Source organism: Salvelinus fontinalis, unplaced genomic scaffold, assembly GCF_029448725.1.
Source record: "Salvelinus fontinalis isolate EN_2023a unplaced genomic scaffold, ASM2944872v1 scaffold_0837, whole genome shotgun sequence".
NCBI classification, from domain to species: domain Eukaryota; kingdom Metazoa; phylum Chordata; class Actinopteri; order Salmoniformes; family Salmonidae; genus Salvelinus; species Salvelinus fontinalis.
The window spans coordinates 23396-42676 of NW_026601046.1; the positions used below are offsets into that span (position 1 = coordinate 23396).

Below are 19281 nucleotides of genomic sequence, written 5' to 3' on the forward strand. Positions count from 1 at the left end.
ACATAAAGGCTATGCTGCTACGGTGTGGGATGTCATCTATAATAATGACATAAAGGCTATGCTGCTACGGTGTGGGATGTCATCTATAATAATGACATAAAGGCTATGCTGCTACGGTGTGGGATGTCATCTATAATAATGACATAAAGGCTATGCTGCTACGGTGTGGGATGTCATCTATAATAATGACATAAAGGCTATGCTGCTACGGTGTGGGATGTCATCTATAATAATGACATAAAGGCTATGCTGCTACGTGCTACGGTGTGGGATGTCATCTATAATAATGACATAAAGGCTATGCTGCTACGGTGTGGGATGTCATCTATAATAATGACATAAAGGCTATGCTGCTACATGCTACGGTGTGGGATGTCATCTATAATAATGACATAAAGGCTATGCTGCTACGGTGTGGGACGTCATCTATAATAATGACATAAAGGCTATGCTGCTACGGTGTGGGACGTCATCTATAATAATGACATAAAGGCTATGCTGCTACGGTGTGGGACGTCATCTATAATAATGACATAAAGGCTATGCTGCTACGGTGTGGGACGTCATCTATAATAATGACATAAAGGCTATGCTGCTACGTGCTACGGTGTGGGACGTCATCTATAATAATGACATAAAGGCTATGCTGCTACGGTGTGGGATGTCATCTATAATAATGACATAAAGGCTATGCTGCTACGGTGTGGGATGTCATCTATAATAATGACATAAAGGCTATGCTGCTACGGTGTGGGACGTCATCTATAATAATGACATAAAGGCTATGCTGCTACGATGTGGGATGTCATCTATAATAATGACATAAAGGCTATGCTGCTACGGTGTGGGACGTCATCTATAATAATGACATAAAGGCTATTCTGCTACGGTGTGGGATGTCATCTATAATAATGACATAAAGGCTATGCTGCTACGGTGTGGGACGTCATCTATAATAATGACATAAAGGCTATGCTGCTACGATGTGGGATGTCATCTATAATAATGACATAAAGGCTATGCTGCTACGGTGTGGGACGTCATCTATAATAATGACATAAAGGCTTTTCTGCTACGGTGTGGGATGTCATCTATAATAATGACATAAAGGCTATGCTGCTACGTGCTACGGTGTGGGATGTCATCTATAATAATGACATAAAGGCTATGCTGCTACGGTGTGGGATGTCATCTATAATAATGACATAAAGGCTATGCTGCTACGGTGTGGGATATCATCTATAATAATGACATAAAAGCTATGCTGCTACGTGTTACGGTGTGGGATGTCATCTATAATAATGACATAAAGGCTATGCTGCTACGGTGTGGGATGTCATCTATAATAATGACATAAAGGCTATGCTGCTACGGTGTGGGATATCATCTATAATAATGACATAAAGGCTATGCTGCTACGGTGTGGGATGTCATCTATAATAATGACATAAAGGCTATGCTGCTACGGTGTGGGATATCAACTATAATAATGACATAAAGGCTATGCTGCTACGGTGTGGGATGTCATCTATAATAATGATATAAAGGCTATGCTGCTACGGTGTGGGACGTCATCTATAATAATGACGTAAAGGCTATGCTGCTACGGTGTGGGACGTCATCTATAATAATGACATAAAGGCTATGCTGCTACGGTGTGGGACGTCATCTATAATAATGACATAAAGGCTATGCTGCTACGGTGTGGGACGTCATCTATAATAATGACATAAAGGCTATGCTGCTACGGTGTGGGACGTCATCTATAATAATGACATAAAGGCTATGCTGCTACGTGCTACGGTGTGGGATATCATCTATAATAATGACATAAAGGCTATGCTGCTATGCTGCTACGGTGTGGGATGTCATCTATAATAATGACATAAAGGCTATGCTGCTACGTGCTACGGTGTGGGATGTCATCTATAATAATGACATAAAGGCTATGCTGCTACGGTGTGGGACGTCATCTATAATAATGACATAAAGGCTATGCTGCTACGGTGTGGGATGTCATCTATAATAATGACATAAAGGCTATGCTGCTACGGTGTGGGATGTCATCTATAATAATGACATAAAGGTTATGCTGCTACGGTGTGGGATGTCATCTATAATAATGACATAAAGGCTATGCTGCTACGGTGTGGGATGTCATCTATAATAATGACATAAAGGTTATGCTGCTACGGTGTGGGATGTCATCTATAATAATGACATAAAGGCTATGCTGCTACGGTGTGGGATGTCATCTATAATAATGACATAAAGGCTATGCTGCTACGGTGTGGGATGTCATCTATAATAATTTATCGGTTCTAAATTCTGTGTTGCTCAAAGCCTTGAGTAATGAACCTATTTTTGAGACTATTGGCTGGAAAGCGTCAATGCTTCAGGAAGCTTTGTTTCACCATCATGGAATCTATCTATTTTGGATGTTGGGGATTTCCCCTGCCATCATTCTGTATGTCTCTTTTGATCTGCAGTCATGTTTTAGTTGGGTTTTGTTAGTTGGGTTCTAACTGGTCTCCATTAGTTGGATTCCAGCTTGCTGACCATAGTGTCACGAACCGGCTCGAAGACCGTGACAAAAAGTGAGACAACGTGGAGATAAAGAATAACAAAATATATTTATTAACTGAAGTAAAGTAAATACAATTAACACTGGTGTGTGTTTAGTCAGTAGTGTAAGTGATTGGTCGCGTGTTTACATGTGATAATGAGGGGTGTTGAAAGGTGCCAACGCAAACAACCAAAATCTGTCTGTGTCTGCATGGAGAGAGTCTCCTCAATGACTGGGGAAGAGGTGCATTTATCCTGGGACACACCCGAGCCCAGGTGTGTCCCATTTCACTGAAGACCCTCCCGGCTCCGCCCACCGACATCCTATTAAGGAAAACAAGAGCAAAGAGAAAGAATTCTGCAGACAGAGTGGGAGGGTCGTCACAGCAGTCTGGTGATATACCAGGGACTATGGATGCAGTTAGGTTTGTACAGTCTGGTGATATACCAGGGACTATGCATGCAGTTAGGTTTGTATGCAGTCTGGTGATATACCAGGGACTATGGATGTAGTTAGGTTTGTACAGTCTGGTGATATACCAGGGACTATGCATGCAGTTAGGTTTGTACAGTCTGGTGATATACCAGGGACTGGGGATGTAGTTAGGTTTGTACAGTCTGGTGATATACCAGGGACTGGGGATGCAGTTAGGTTTGTATACAGTCTGGTGATATACCAGGGACTGGTGATGCAGTTAGGTTTGTATGCAGTCTGGTGATATACCAGGGACTGGGGATGTAGTTAGGTTTGTATGCAGTCTGGTGATATACCAGGGACTATGGATGCAGTTAGGTTTGTACAGTCTGGTGATATACCAGGGACTGGTGATGCAGTTAGGTTTGTATGCAGTCTGGTGATATACCAGGGACTATGAATGCAGTTAGGTTTGTATGCAGTCTGGTGATATACCAGGGACTGGGGATGCAGTTAGGTTTGTACAGTCTGGTGATATACCAGGGACTATGGATGCAGTTAGGTTTGTACAGTCTGGTGATATACCAGGGACTATGGATGCAGTTAGGTTTGTACAGTCTGGTGATATACCAGGGACTGGGGATGCAGTTAGGTTTGTGCAGTCTGGTGATATACCAGGGACTGGGGATGTAGTTAGGTTTGTATGTAGTCTAGTGATATACCAGGGACTGGGCATGCAGTTAGGTTTGTATGTAGTCTGGTGATATACCAGGGACTGGGCATGCAGTTAGGTTTGTGCAGTCTGGTGATATACCAGGGACTGGGGATGTAGTTAGGTTTGTACAGTCTGGTGATATACCAGGGACTGGGCATGCAGTTAGGTTTGTATGTAGTCTGGTGATATACCAGGGACTGGGGATGTAGTTAGGTTTGTACAGTCTGGTGATATACCAGGGACTGGGCATGCAGTTAGGTTTGTACAGTCTGGTGATATACCAGGGACTGGGGATGTAGTTAGGTTTGTACAGTCTGGTGATATACCAGGGACTGGGCATGCAGTTAGGTTTGTATGTAGTCTGGTGATATACCAGGGACTGGTGATGCAGTTAGGTTTGTACAGTCTGGTGATATACCAGGGACTATGGATGCAGTTAGGTTTGTATGTAGTCTAGTGATATACCAGGGACTGGGGATGTAGTTAGGTTTGTGTGCAGTCTGGTGATATACCAGGGACTATACATGCAGTTAGGTTTGTACAGTCTGGTGATATACCAGGGACTATGCATGCAGTTAGGTTTGTACAGTCTGGTGATATACCAGGGACTGGGGATGCAGTTAGGTTTGTACAGTCTGGTGATATACCAGGGACTATGCATGCAGTTAGGTTTGTATGCAGTCTGGTGATATACCAGGGACTGGGCATGCAGTTAGGTTTGTATGCAGTCTGGTGATATACCAGGGACTGGTGATGCAGTTAGGTTTGTACAGTCTGGTGATATACCAGGGACTGGGCATGCAGTTAGGTTTGTACAGTCTGGTGATATACCAGGGCCTGGGGATGTAGTTAGGTTTATATGCAGTCTGGTGATATACCAGGGACTGGGGATGCAGTTGGGTTTGTACAGTCTGGTGATATACCAGGGACTGGGGATGTAGTTAGGTTTATATGCAGTCTGGTGATATACCAGGGACTGGTGATGCAGTTAGGTTTGTATGCAGTCTGGTGATATACCAGGGCCTGGGGATGTAGTTAGGTTTATATGCAGTCTGGTGATATACCAGGGACTGGTGATGCAGTTAGGTTTGTATGCAGTCTGGTGATATACCAGGGACTGGGGATGTAGTTAGGTTTGTACAGTCTGGTGATATACCAGGGACTATGAATGCAGTTAGGTTTGTATGCAGTCTGGTGATATACCAGGGCCTGGGGATGCAGTTAGGTTTGTACAGTCTGGTGATATACCAGGGACTATGTATGTAGTTTGGTTTGTATGCAGTCTGGTGATATACCAGGGACTGGGGATGCAGTTGGGTTTGTACAGTCTGGTGATATACCAGGGACTGGGGATGTAGTTAGGTTTGTACAGTCTGGTGATATACCAGGGACTATGAATGCAGTTAGGTTTGTATGCAGTCTGGTGATATACCAGGGCCTGGGGATGCAGTTAGGTTTGTACAGTCTGGTGATATACCAGAGACTATGCATGCAGTTAGGTTTGTACAGTCTGGTGATATACCAGGGACTATGAATGCAGTTAGGTTTGTACAGTCTGGTGATATACCAGGGACTATGAATGCAGTTAGGTTTGTACAGTCTGGTGATATACCAGGAACTATGCATGCAGTTAGGTTTGTACAGTCTGGTGATATACCAGGGACTATGAATGCAGTTAGGTTTGTACAGTCTGGTGATATACCAGGGACTATGAATGCAGTTAGGTTTGTACAGTCTGGTGATATACCAGGGACTATGAATGCAGTTAGGTTTGTACAGTCTGGTGATATACCAGGGACTATGGATGTAGTTAGGTTTGTACAGTCTGGTGATATACCAGGGACTGGGGATGCAGTTAGGTTTGTATGCAGTCTGGTGATATACCAGGGCCTGGGGATGCAGTTAGGTTTGTATGCAGTCTGCTGATATACCAGGGTCTGCATGCAGAAATCAACCTGCTTGCTCCTTTATGTTTTTTTTGTTACGTTTTCATGCGTCCAAATCACTAAACAATAATTGAAAGCAGTGTGTTGATTGGTTTGGTTTGACACTGCAAATCACTATACATCATAAATAACTACTCATTATTATTTATAAATCAGTCAGCCAGTCAATTTACCCACAATGCAGCATGGATTTGATGCTCTCGATCAAGGCCAGTGGTTTAGAAGAAGACATAAAGGTTTAATATATGACATAATGGCTACGCTGCTACGGACGTCATCTATAAAATGTGGCTGTTCTAAATTCTGTGTAGCTCAAAGCCTTGAGTAATGAACCTATTTTGACACAATTGGCTGTAAATCATCAATGCTTTAGGAAGCTTTGTTTCCCCATCACTACTTTTCAGCATGTTCTCTGTGAAGTAGACTATGGGAGTTTTGTAACTTTTACAACCTTGGCTTACTGCTAGCGCGCTAGCTGACTGACAATAATAATCTTGTAATCTTTATATTGTGGATTTGGGGGATTTTCATGAAATCATGAGTTCAAATGATTGGTTTAATTTGAAGTTCTACATTTGAAGTTATTTCTGTTGTAGTTTACATCATAGGGAATAGGCTGGTCCTCCATATTACTTCACACCTGACTTTGGCATTCTTTTGAATTCTGATTGGTTAAATGTAATAAGGTGTAACTTTGCATTGGGACTTAAAACATATATTTAATTTGATATTTTATAAACATACACATACAAATTACAACATCATACAAACATTAACTACATCACAACTGCCCAGACTCACTAGAACACACCTCCATCTCCATTAACTACATCACACCTGTCCAGACCCACTAGAACACACCTCCATCTCCATTAACTACACCACACCCACTAGAACACACCTCCATCTCCATTAACTACATCACACCTGCCCAGACCCACTAGAACACACCTCCATCTCCATTAACTACATCACACCTGCCCAGACCCACTAGAACACACCTCCATCTCCATTAACTACATCACACCTGTCCAGACCCACTAGAACACACCTCCATCTCCATTAACTACATCACACCTGTCCAGACCCACTAGAACACACCTCCATCTCCATTAACTACATCACACCTGCCCAGACCCACTAGAACACACCTCCATCTCCATTAACTACATCACACCTGCCCAGACCCACTAGAACACACCTCCATCTCCATTAACTACATCACACCTGCCCAGACCCACTAGAACACACCTCCATCTCCATTAACTACATCACACCTGCCCAGACCCACTAGAACACAGCCAGCGCATTCATCAGCACCATTTAATTTCTCTTTTTTTGAATTTTGAATTGAATTAAACAACAGAGGATTGGTTGATTTCCAGGTTTAATTAAGTATAATATTTAAGATGATTTATGAGAAAAGTATCGTCCAACTCTGGGGTATCTCACTGCACCCTCAAATGCCATGTTTTGAAATATACAGACAGACAGATTAAAAGTAATTTTACATTGTATAACTGTACTTCTGACAGCCAACTTTCTAACTCCACCCATAACTTTATGACATCATAACATTCCCAGAAGGATTATTGAGTCATTGTTAGTTTTACACTGAAGACATGACTCTGCCGTTGTGCTGTAGAATTTGTGAATTTTGTCTCTTGTATAATAAGGGTCTATCATTTGTCCCAACATCACAGGCCACAGACTTTGGTGCAGTTAAAGACTTCCAAAAGTGTTTCTGCAGTTTAAGATCAACTGAGTTTTTTTAATGGTGTTTCTCCCTGTGCACCTGCCAAGGTAAATCCTTTGAACGAGACAAGTTACCAGACAGGACGTATTGCTAATGTTCTTCCCATTAATAACCTGAATTACAATTAACTTGTGGGCGGTTGTGGTGATGACGTCCTATTCGATGACGTCGTCCATCGGGATTCCCCAAAAAAGAAGACGCTCTGGATTGATCACTGGAGTTAGATGTGAAGGAGGAGGTTGATCATCAGGAGTCAGATGTGAAGGAGGAGGTTGATCATCAGGAGTCAGATGTGAAGGAGGAGGTTGATCATCAGGAGTCAGATGTGAAGGAGGAGGTTGATCATCAGGAGTCAGATGTGAAGGAGGAGGTTGATCATCAGGGGTCAGATGTGAAAGAGGAGGTTGATCATCAGGAGTCAGATGTGAAGGAGGAGGTTGATCATCAGGAGTCAGATGTGAAGGAGGAGGTTGATCATCAGGAGTCAGATGTGAAGGAGGAGGTTGATCATCAGTGAACCTCTAGGATTGTGGCTGGGCTGGTGTTTCCACTTCCAGCTGGGTCATATATTTTGATACATTGAATGTTGATACTGTGAATCTATGTTAAATATTTGTACCTCCTGTTTCATGAAGTGATGTCACTAAGTACTGCCCCTATATATAAAATGCATTTGAAAGTATTCAGACCCCTTCACTTTTTCCACATTTTGTTACGTTACAGCCTTATTCTAAAATTGATTCAATATTTTTTCCCCCCATCAATCTACACAATACCCAATAATGACATCACAATACCCCATAATGACATCACAATACCCCATAATGACAAAGCAAAAACAGGTAAATAAATGATTTTTTAAAATTTTATTTCAAAAACAAGGACATTTCTAAGTGACCCCAAACTTTTGAATGGTAGTGTATTGTTACACCATGTTGGCGCAGTATAGACCTAGTCTGTTCATTATATACATCTACATGATGTATTGTTACACCATGTAGGAGCAGTATAGACCTAGTCTGTTCATTATATACATCTACATGATGTATTGTTACACCATGTAGGAGCAGTATAGACCTAGTCTGTTCATCATATACATTTACATTATGTATTGTTACACCATGTAGGAGCAGTATAGACCTAGTCTGTTCATTATATACATTTACATGATGTATTGTTACACCATGTAGGAGCAGTATAGACCTAGTCTGTTCATTATATACATCTACATGATGTATTGTTACACCATGTAGGAGCAGTATGGACCTAGTCTGTTCATTATATACATCTACATGATGTATTGTTACAGCATGTAGGAGCAGTATGGACCTAGTCTGTTCATTATATACATTTACATGATGTATTGTTACACCATGTAGGAGCAGTATAGACCTAGTCTGTTCATTATATACATCTACATGATGTATTGTTACACCATGTAGGAGCAGTATGGACCTACAGTAGCTTGCTACTTATTTAGATTTAGTTTGACTAATTAATGTGACTAATTTAGATGTAATATAACTTAATGTAACTGCCTTAAATGTGCTGTAGTAACAATTTTTTATTCACACTAATCAATCAACACATTCCTGTCTTTGTATGTCTCAATATAATGAAATTATTTAATTAAATCCATTTGAAATAATCATTTTTTTTTAAAATAAAATTAGATCCTCAACTGCGTTTCACCTCCAGTCAGCAGACGGCGATGTGCGTCTTTCAGGCGACGCTGCCAGCGTGACGTATAATCTAGTGGACGGTTCTTCATAAACAGCTCGTCAACCACCTCGGTAGCTTGCTAGCCAACATAACCGAAAGATTCAAGCTATTTATACGCTTTTGGTGTATATTACCTACTGTGTTTTAGACACACTTCTGTCGTATCTACTTGTTAACCTATTTAATTTAATATTACGTTATTTTGTATTAGTCAGCTATAGTAGCTGGCTGGTTAAGTTAGCACTAGCCTAGTCCCTAATGATAGCTAGCTAGCTAACATCCCCGAACATGAGCTCAGTAAGCTTCTCCCCTCTTGTTAAAGAAGAGGAGGTCTGCTGGACGGAGAAAGAAGCTCTGGGGCTGAACATTGTCGTGAAAGAGGAGAAGGAAGAAGAGGATGTCACAGTAAAACAAGAAGTAGAGGGTGATGCTGTTACAGTGAAAGAAGAAGAGAAAGACGCGTTCAGAGTTTATGGAGTGAAAGAGGAGGAGGATTTTTCTGTGAAAGAAAAGGAGGAAGATGAAGTTTTTGGAGTGGAGGATGAAGAGGGGGAGATTACTGTCACATTAGAGGAGGATGAAGAACAGAGGACTGGAGATCTGATTAACACCAGTAAATACAGTGAGCAATATCTTATAAAACAGGTCCATTGATCTGATTAACACCAGTAAATACAGTGAGTACTATCTTATAAGACAGGGGCACAAACTCTGCAGTTGTTGAAGTAATGTGTGATTTTTGAAAGGGCATTCTATACTTGAATATGTTTTTGTACTGTGAATTGTTCATGACTACCTCCAGTGATTATTTTTTAACTTTTCCTGTTGAAAAGTGCTATATAAATACAGTAAAGTATAAACACACTAAAGGGAAACAAATAAATGTTTTGAGCAAAATAGTGTTTTTTAGACAACTGCAAACTAGAAGGAGTGAGTGATGTCATAGTAAGGCCTTCAAGGAGTTGGCTTGATGGGAAGTCGTGATGTCATCCAATAGGAGACTGATCTTCATGTGAATATTCATTATTCTTTTAAAATCCTTCCTGTTCTGTCAAGTTGGTTGTTGATCATTGCTAGAAATACATTTTCAAGTCTTGCCTTAGACCTTCAAGACGATTTAAGTCCAAACTGTAACTAGGCCACTCAGGAACATTCAATGTCATCTTGGTAAGCTAATCCAGTGTAGATTTGGCCTTGTGGTTTAGGTTATTTTCCTGTTCCTACAGTTTTTTGTATTCAGATCTCTAAAATACACTCTACCTACATAACATTTAGTGTCTCCTTATGTTACGCTGAGAAAACAGTTTTCATGGGCACAGAAATCCTAAATCATTTCAGAGTTTGCTAAATCCAATGGTTCTAACCGAGAGTCACCTTAACTTTATTGACAACACCCAAATCAATACTGTCATTAACGCGGTTCTTCAATAATTACACATAATTCTTAATACTGTAGCTGTTTGGTTACAGTTACATGTTCAACTATCATCAGCTGATCCAGGAAATAATTTTTTGAATGCCAGTCAAATCGGGGCAGCAGGTAGCCTAGTGGTTAGAGCGTTGGACTAGTAACCGAAAGGTTGCAAGATCGTAAAAATCTGTCGTTCTGCCCCTGAACAAGGCAGTCCTTCACTGTTCCTAGGCCGTCATTGAAAAAAATAATTTGTTCTTAACAAACTTAGTTAAATAAAGTTAAGAATAAAAATATCTAAAAAATGACAAACATCACAACATGCAACAACAACCAAAGTGCTTCTTCATTCATTACTCTGGTAAAGACAGTTATGCCGTGCTCCACGTTGGATCCAACATCCCTAACAAATTGATGTTTATAATGTTATTGTCTGCTTGATTTACAGTAGTGTCTCGTTTGTCTGTTTGCACACAGAGATACTTAGCTCATAATGTGTAGAGAACTGTTCCTTGATGGATAGGCTATTGTACAACACACAGAGCTATTTTCCTTTATTTAGGACATTTAGAATGAAAACACATTACAGAGTAGCCTAGTGGGATTATTACAAAATGATCTGGTTATGAAATGTCATGACAAAGCCATTTTAGTTTCCATGTTTCACTTGAAATATTAAATGATTTATAGTCCTAGGTCTGTGTTATGGGTCCTACAGTAGGTCTATGTTATTGTTAGGTGAAGTTATGGGTCCTACAGTAGGTCTATGTTATTGTTAGGTGAAGTTATGGGTCCTACAGTAGGTCTATGTTGTTGTTAGGTGAAGTTATGGGTCCTACAGTAGGTCTATGTTGTTGTTAGGTGAAGTTATGGGTCCTACAGTAGGTCTATCTTGTTGTTAGGTGAAGTTATGGGTCCTACAGTAGGTCTATGTTGTTGTTAGGGGAAGTTATGGGCCAATTTGTTAAACACTTAATGTACAAACCCTCAGTTTCAGGCTGATGGCAAAGCTAGCTAAAGAGCATTTTACTGGTTGAAGTGTTTTATAAGTATAAAGCAGTTGATTTGCGACAATAACACAAACATATTAATCAGGAGATTCAAACGAGCCTAACAGTTGTAATCCAATAGTAATGTGAAAGGCACTCATAAACAACCTGTAAATGGCTATTTTTGCTGTCAGCCTATGAGAACTCCCCTGCGTTTTCCCACACGGTGGTGAATTAGTGAATAGACACAGAACTTAACGTGAGTTTCCTTCAGTAGCACTCCTGATCTTGCGCTGATTATGCACTGTAATATTCAGAATACATTGTGGAAAACTAAAATCTTTGCTCACCATTTTTGTTCCAGGCAGATATACTACATCCATAACTAGTGGTTTCCTCATTAGCAGATATACTACATCCATAACTAGTGGTTTCCTCATTACCAGATATACTACATCCATAACTAGTGGTTTCCTCATTACCAGATATACTACATCCATAACTAGTGGTTTCCTCATTAGCAGATCTACTACATCCATAACTAGTGATTTCCTCATTAGCAGGGAGGTGTTTCTGCAATCAAATTGTGTGTGCATCGCCCTCGTGCTGCAATTTTAGCAAACACAGAAAGGGGCCTTTTTTGGAGATCAAAGGTCGTCTGGTACACTGCTTAGAGTTTGACTGTCTTGAGACAATTGTAAAATAATTTAACAGACCTCTGGGCATCACCTTTTACATCAAATAAACAGTGGATTTCTGCTGTTGTGGCCCTTTAACCGTCTGACTTTGTTGTTCACACAGGAGAGAGATGTGACTGTCGTGGATCCTCTGGGGAGCCTCAACAACCTCATGATGCTGACAAGGCAGAGAAGATTCTCTCCACATCAGAACACCTCCAGAAACACCAGCAGAGAACCACAGGGAAGAAATCTCACTGCTGCTCTGACTGTGGGAAATGTTGCAAATCTTCATCAGAACTTAAAATACACCAGAGAACACACACAGGAGAGAACCCTTATAGCTGTGATCAATGTGGGAAGACTTTTACTACATCTAGCCAACTAACTGTACACCAGAGAACACACACAGGAGAGAAACCATATAGCTGTGATCAATGTGGGAAGAGTTTTGCTAAATCTAGCCATCTGACTGCACACCAGAGAACACACACAGGAGAGAAATCTTATACCTGTGATCAATGTGGGAAGAGTTTTGCTAAATCTAGCAATCTGACTACACACCAGAGAACACACACAGGAGAGAAACCATATACCTGTGATCAATGTAGGATGAGTTTTTCTACATCTAGCAATCTAACTAACCACCATAGAACACACACAGGAGATAATCCGTGCTGTGATCAATGTGGGAAGAGTTTTTGTACTCCTAGGTATCTAACTATACACCAGAGAACACACACAGGAGAGAAACCTTATAGCTGTGATCAATGTAGGAAAAGTTTTTCTTCTTCTAGCTATCTAACTATACACCATAGAATACACACCGGAGAGAAACCTTTTAGCTGTGATCATTGTGGGAAGAGTTTTTCTTCTTCTCGCTATCTAACTATACACCATAGAACACACACAGGAGAGAAACCATATAGCTGTGATCGATGTGGGAAGAGTTTTACTCAGCCAAACAGCCTGAATATACACAAGCGGACAAACACAGGGGAAGAGATACTCTGATAAAAGATCTCTGATTAAACATAAAATACATCAAGGAGTTGTTTCATGATATCAATGAAATAATGTCACAATGTAGAATGTTTTAATGATGTCACAATGTAGAACGTTTTAACATTGTAGTAGGAGTATTTTAATGATGTCACAATGTAGAAGCCTAAACATTTGTCCCTGTTACACTTCCCACGTTGGTGACCCACTTGAATCAAAATGCAACACTTCAAAATGTAGCAAACTGTTTTCTACAAATTGTCCTCTAACCAGGGATGTACACATTACTCCCAGATTCTGTGTGGTTTTTGAGCTATTCGTTTTAACAGGACGTGCAACCTCATCTCCCTCCTGTTGCACAAATGATTTTAGCATGAAATTGATTAGTTATGACAAATTAGTGTTGCGTTCCTTTGTTTAGCGACCCCTACATTTAAATGCATTCCAACATCACGTACAACCTGATTTCCCCCCTAATTGATATCAGTGATTTATTGCTACTTGTCAAAACAACGTTTCTGGAAATATGATTATTGTGGCAGATGTTTGTGTAAATAGCACATGTTATGTTTAGGTTTTCAATTTATCCCAAACTGTTTCTGCATATTGGTTATTGATTTGGACATGTTAAAACTGTGTTTTGACATTGAGGCTATCCCACCTAGCACAATGTAATTGAAAAGTCGTTGAAAATAAGACTATGCAATCAAAAAAAAATGTATATATTTTTCTATTATACCATGCCTTACCATTAAGTTAATTATTGCCAATACATATTAACAAAGGGGTGTCCATTTGGTTTTGATCATTCATATTTACAATTCATGTAACTTTTAGTAATCATAATTATTTATGCAATCAACTGACAATTTACGGGTATAATTATATTGACATTGTTGCCCTTCTTTTAGAATAGCAGGTTTAATTCTCAGATGTGCCAAACCAAATTTACTAGAGCATGACATTGGGGACTGGGGCCCGATCCAACAACATGCCTATCGAGTGAACCCTGAAAAGAGAGAGAAGCTCCGCAGTGAGGTGGAAAGTTACTACGGAAATTGCAGGAGTTTGATTGTTCCAAGGGTGGGCAGTCATAGTTTTGCGTTTAGCCATTGCGTTGCCATGGATCACAATTTATTTTGACTGCACGGTTTTCCGTATTGGAGATGAGTTTTGTTTGGGCTCGTTCCAAGGGGACGAGAGTTCTAGAAGCTAGTGGGTTTTAGGAAGAGGAGAGTTCTAGAAGATAGTGAGTTCTAGGATTCTATAGAATGAAAAAGGAGAAAAAAAGAATACGATTGTATATTATTATTTAGAAATACGTGTTTTTTCTTGATTTTAATTGTTGACAGCCAGTAGACACTATGTTTATATTGTAGAAGCATTGTAGTTGATTATGTGAAATGGAGGTTTTCTGTTTGGGGGTGAGCAAACATGTCCAACAAAAATTATAGGTTTTATTTGTTGTCTTAAGGGGGAAGGTGTTACAGGCTTTGGTTTTTCCATTTATGTTTTGAGGTTGGTCTTTATCACGTCTAGCTCGTTAGCACGTAGGACGCACCGATTCGTGTCACCTCGTTAGTCAGTATGTGTTACACCTGTGCTGGCTTGTCCATCTCGTTAGTGGGAAGGTGTTTCACCTGAGCTGGTCCAGGTTCTATTTAAGAGTGTCTGGCCCATTGCTTCAGTTGTCTTGATAGATGTGGAGAGTCAACACCTTTAGTTGCGCCACCTTTTTGGTTTGCTTCTTGTCTTTAAGTTTGGTGTGGGTTTTTCATTTGTTTGCTTCTTCTTGGGCAGATTTAGTGGGTCTCATGGTGGGTGTCTTTTAGGTCCCAGTTGTTGTTACTAGTCAACTTTCAGTGGACACTGAGAGCAAAACTGCAACATTATGTTATAATACTTTTATTGCATCAAATGGTTGTTTTATGCAACAGAATAGAGGGTTCTTAGAACTATAGTGTCTGTGTGTTCTACTGAGGACGGGCCTCTGGGAGAAAACACTGACAGGAGATTTACAATGTCTTTTGGGTGATAAACCTGAAGAGACCGCATTCCAGAGCATGAGTTAATGTTTCTGTTCTATATGGTACCAGGGAGAGATGACCCCAGGGCCAGACCCTGGTCTCTACACAAAGAGTGCTGTTTTTACAGCAGATACTGTCTGCTGAGAATTATAAGTATCTTTCATACAAATCTTAACCTTGTGACCCGTTCTATACATCTGTTGTTCGTCATGTAGGTTGAAAGGGGTGTATCTTGGCTATAGAAGACCTTTGTCCCGTGGGTTGACCAGCCATCATTATCGTAGAGCACTCAATTGATTATCTTTATATTTGTACGTTGTATTGACCTGTTCCCTTATTAAGTGAATAAATATTTAGTTTAAGAATAACTCTGACTTGTGTGATAAGTTTTCTCATTTGATATTAAAGAAATTAACCAGCACATTTGGGGATGTGAATCTTGACTTGGAAACCGCTTCTAATGACCAGGGTAAATGGTGCACGAGGGATCCCTCTAACTTGGGATCTCAGGGAGACCGCATTTCGGGAAAGGAGCCGATGGACCCACCTTTGATCTGAGATGCAGCGAGCCGAGTGGATACCACATCTTGAACATAGTTTAAACAAAAGAGGGGGGAAAAAAAGCGAAACACACAAAGGGGAGTTTTTATCAAAACCTCGTAGGCTCTGAGTATGTATTCCAGCGTGAGGGGGGTCACCTTGGAGGTGTAAACAGGGCCCAGTCAGGAGGCTCTGAGTGTGTATTCCAGTGTGAGGGGGGGCACCTTGGAGGTGTAAACGGCCCAGTCAGGAGGCTCTGAGTGTGTATTCCAGTGTGAGGGGGCTCACCTTGGAGGTGTAAACAGGGCCCAGTCAGGAGGCTCTGAGTGTGTATTCCAGTGTGAGGGGGGTCACCTTGGAGGTGTAAACAGGGCCCAATCAGGAGGCTCTGAGTGTGTATTCCAGCGTGAGGGGGGTCACCTTGGAGGTGTAAACAGGGCCCAATCAGGAGGCTCTGAGTGTGTATTCCAGCGTGAGGGGGGTCACCTTGGAGGTGTAAACAGGGCCCAATCAGGAGGCTCTGAGTGTGTATTCCAGTGTGAGGGGGGGCACCTTGGAGGTGTAAACAGGGCCCAATCAGGAGGCTCTGAGTGTGTATTCCAGTGTGAGGGGGGGCACCTTGGAGGTGTAAACAGGGCCGAGGCAGTAGGCTCTGAGTGTGTATTCCTGTGTGGAGGTGTAAACAGGGCCCAGTCAGGAGGCTCTGAGTGTGTATTCCTGTGTGAGGGGGGCTCCTTGGAGGTGTAAAGAGGGGCGAGGCAGTAGGCTCTGAGTGTGTATTCCTGTGTGAGGGGGGGCACCTTGGAGGTGTAAACAGGGCCCAGTCAGGAGGCTCTGAGTGTGTATTCCTGTGTGGAGGTGTAAACAGGGCCCAGTCAGGAGGCTCTGAGTGTGTATTCCTGTGTGAGGGGGGCTCCTTGGAGGTGTAAAGAGGGGCGAGGCAGTAGGCTCTGAGTGTGTATTTCTGTGTGAGGGGGCTCCTTGGAGGTGTAAAGAGGGGCGAGGCAGTAGGCTCTGAGTGTGTATTATTATTATTAGTATTCCTGTGTGAGGGGGGCTCCTTGGAGGTGTAAAGAGGGGCGAGGCAGTAGGCTCTGAGTGTGTATTCCTGTGTGAGGGGGGCTACTTGGAGGTGTAAAGGGCCCAGTCAGCTATCTGTGTGAACTGGATGAACTAGAATCTGTGTTTACTAAGACAATTTATGATATAATATAAGATAGTAAGGTGCACCTGTAATTATTTTAAACCTGGACCCCATTTTAGAAGTATTGAAAGATGTAAATGCATGAGTTGCATTATCCTAGGAACTAACCATAAGATAGAAATGTGAAAATATTCCTGCAGGTTAAAACCTTTCTGGACTACCCATCCCGGATCCGGGATCATTCTCATCAGAAACGCTGACTAGCATAGCCTAGCCTAGCGCCACAGGGATATCATATAATATAATTTCATGAAATCACAAGTCCAATACAGCAAATGAAAGATAAACAACAATATTGGAGAAAGCACTAGCCAATATAGTACTGCCATACAGTAACAGTACTGCCATACAGGCCTAATATCACATTTCAAGATATCTTTGTACACAAATTGTTTAATATTTTATCAGGCTGACTTGAAAGATTAAACGCAACATTTTGCTGCAAGGCAATACTGTGCTTGGATTCTGAAGGGCATTTATACAAAAGAGGTAGTCTAGACACTGTATTAATACCATTATGCATTTGAATCCCATCTACAGATACCATCTAAGATATTAATTTCCCTCCACAAGGGGGCGGACATGTAACGTTTCCAAAATGGGATAGTATTGTACATGTAACGTTTCCAAAATGGGATAGTATTGTACATGTAACGTTTCCAAAATGGGATAGTATGGTCCATATAACGTTTCCAAAATGGGATAGTATTGTACATGTAACGTTATGCCCCCTTGTGAGTTAATAGTATTGCATGCTGTAGCAGGCTATATGAAGAGGAAGACCTCCATTGACGATTCAGATCGTTGTAACAGGTCTCGTCTGGACAGGTCACCGTCCTTAGTTAGTTAGTTAATTAACGTTAGCTAGTTCATTATCACAAAAGTGAGAATTTTCATATAATAAGGATTTCATATTTAAAAGTACAGAAATCAGAACCCATCACCTGCTATGTAAAAGAGACAGAAGAATGCACAATGGTCAATGCTATCTGGGATCCTTGGAACATCCCTACCATAAACCCTAACCTTAACCATTTTAAATGTCAACTTCAACAGGCTAGGGACGTCCCAAGGATGTATCTCTACCTGAAAATACATGATCTAAGTGATTGATAGTTGGTATTCAGCAGTCATAAAGCCTTATTTACTTTAATGAACTACTAAAATAGTGATTTTGTCAGACAGCATAGACAGCAGCTCTACACTTTATTGACTGACTGATCCATTCATCCTTCCATCCCTCCTCAGCCTTCCTCTCCTCTGAAGACCCAGTGAGGGTGGAGCTCAGTCAGAGAGCTGTTGAGGGACTGGTTAGGAAGAACACTTCTACAGCCAGAGAGGTGAGAGGTCACAGATGGTTTAGATGGTCAATATTTATGTCCCCTTAGCGGTTCATCACGTAAGCAAAAGGGAATATGTTCCATAATCCATGTTTATTTACATTAGTGCAAATTGTCCACAGATATTGGTGTAATTTCTCATCCCTTTTGGCTGTATGAAAGTTAATTTCCCCTCAGGCACACACATTTGTTATTTGCTATTATGAAGGTCATTTGTGTAGAATGTACTTTTCCCCACTCATTCACCACCTCTCTTTACATTGCTGATGCATATTTGGTGGCCTGACTGCATCCAGACTATGTCAAGGCCCACCCTGGTAGATCTGAACCTAATGCAGCTTGGAGTGATCAGATGATGGAAGTCACATTTAGGTGCCAGGTGTAACTGAGGCCATAGATGCTCCATATCCATTACTTTGAGTGTTTTATATAATATGACTAAATTGGTTTCTGTGTTGCAGGGGCAGTCAAGAAATGGAACAATAAGGCAGCAGAACAAGACATAAGCAGAGCTGTAGGAGACCACCTCAAGCCCCTGGTAGAGCCGGGGGTGGTGTTTACCACTCCACCAGCAGAGCTGTGGGAGACCACCTAGAGCCCCCGGTAGAGCCGGGGGTGGTGTTTACCACTCCACCACACCTTCAGCAGGCTGGAAATGTGGGATTGATCTGTTTGATCCATTTAATTGCTAGATTGTAGTTATTTCGCCACTATGGGCCTATTTATTGCCTTACCTCCGTACTCCATTTACACACACTGTATATATATATTTTGTGTTACTGACTGTACGTTTGTTTATGTGTAACTCTGTGTTGTTTTTTTGTCGCACTGCTTTGCTTTATCTTGGCCAGGTCGCAGTTGTAAATGAGAACTTGTTCTCAACTGGCCTACCTGGTTAAACTATCATTATGACATCATGGCCTACCTGGTTAAACTATCATTATGACATCATAGCCACCTGGTTAAACTATC

General features: G+C 41.2%; 1 protein-coding gene across 1 annotated transcript; it reads left to right on the forward strand.

The window, feature by feature from the left end:
* The first annotated feature begins 9094 nt into the window (after positions 1 to 9094).
* On the forward strand, positions 9095 to 15546 carry LOC129847428 (zinc finger protein ZFP2-like). Its single transcript, XM_055915219.1, has 2 exons — positions 9095 to 9741; positions 12321 to 15546. The coding sequence occupies exons 1-2, from the start codon at positions 9408 to 9410 to the stop codon at positions 13208 to 13210; spliced, it is 1224 nt and encodes a 407-aa protein (XP_055771194.1). The 5' UTR covers positions 9095 to 9407; the 3' UTR covers positions 13211 to 15546.
* The last annotated feature ends 3735 nt before the right edge of the window (positions 15547 to 19281 follow it).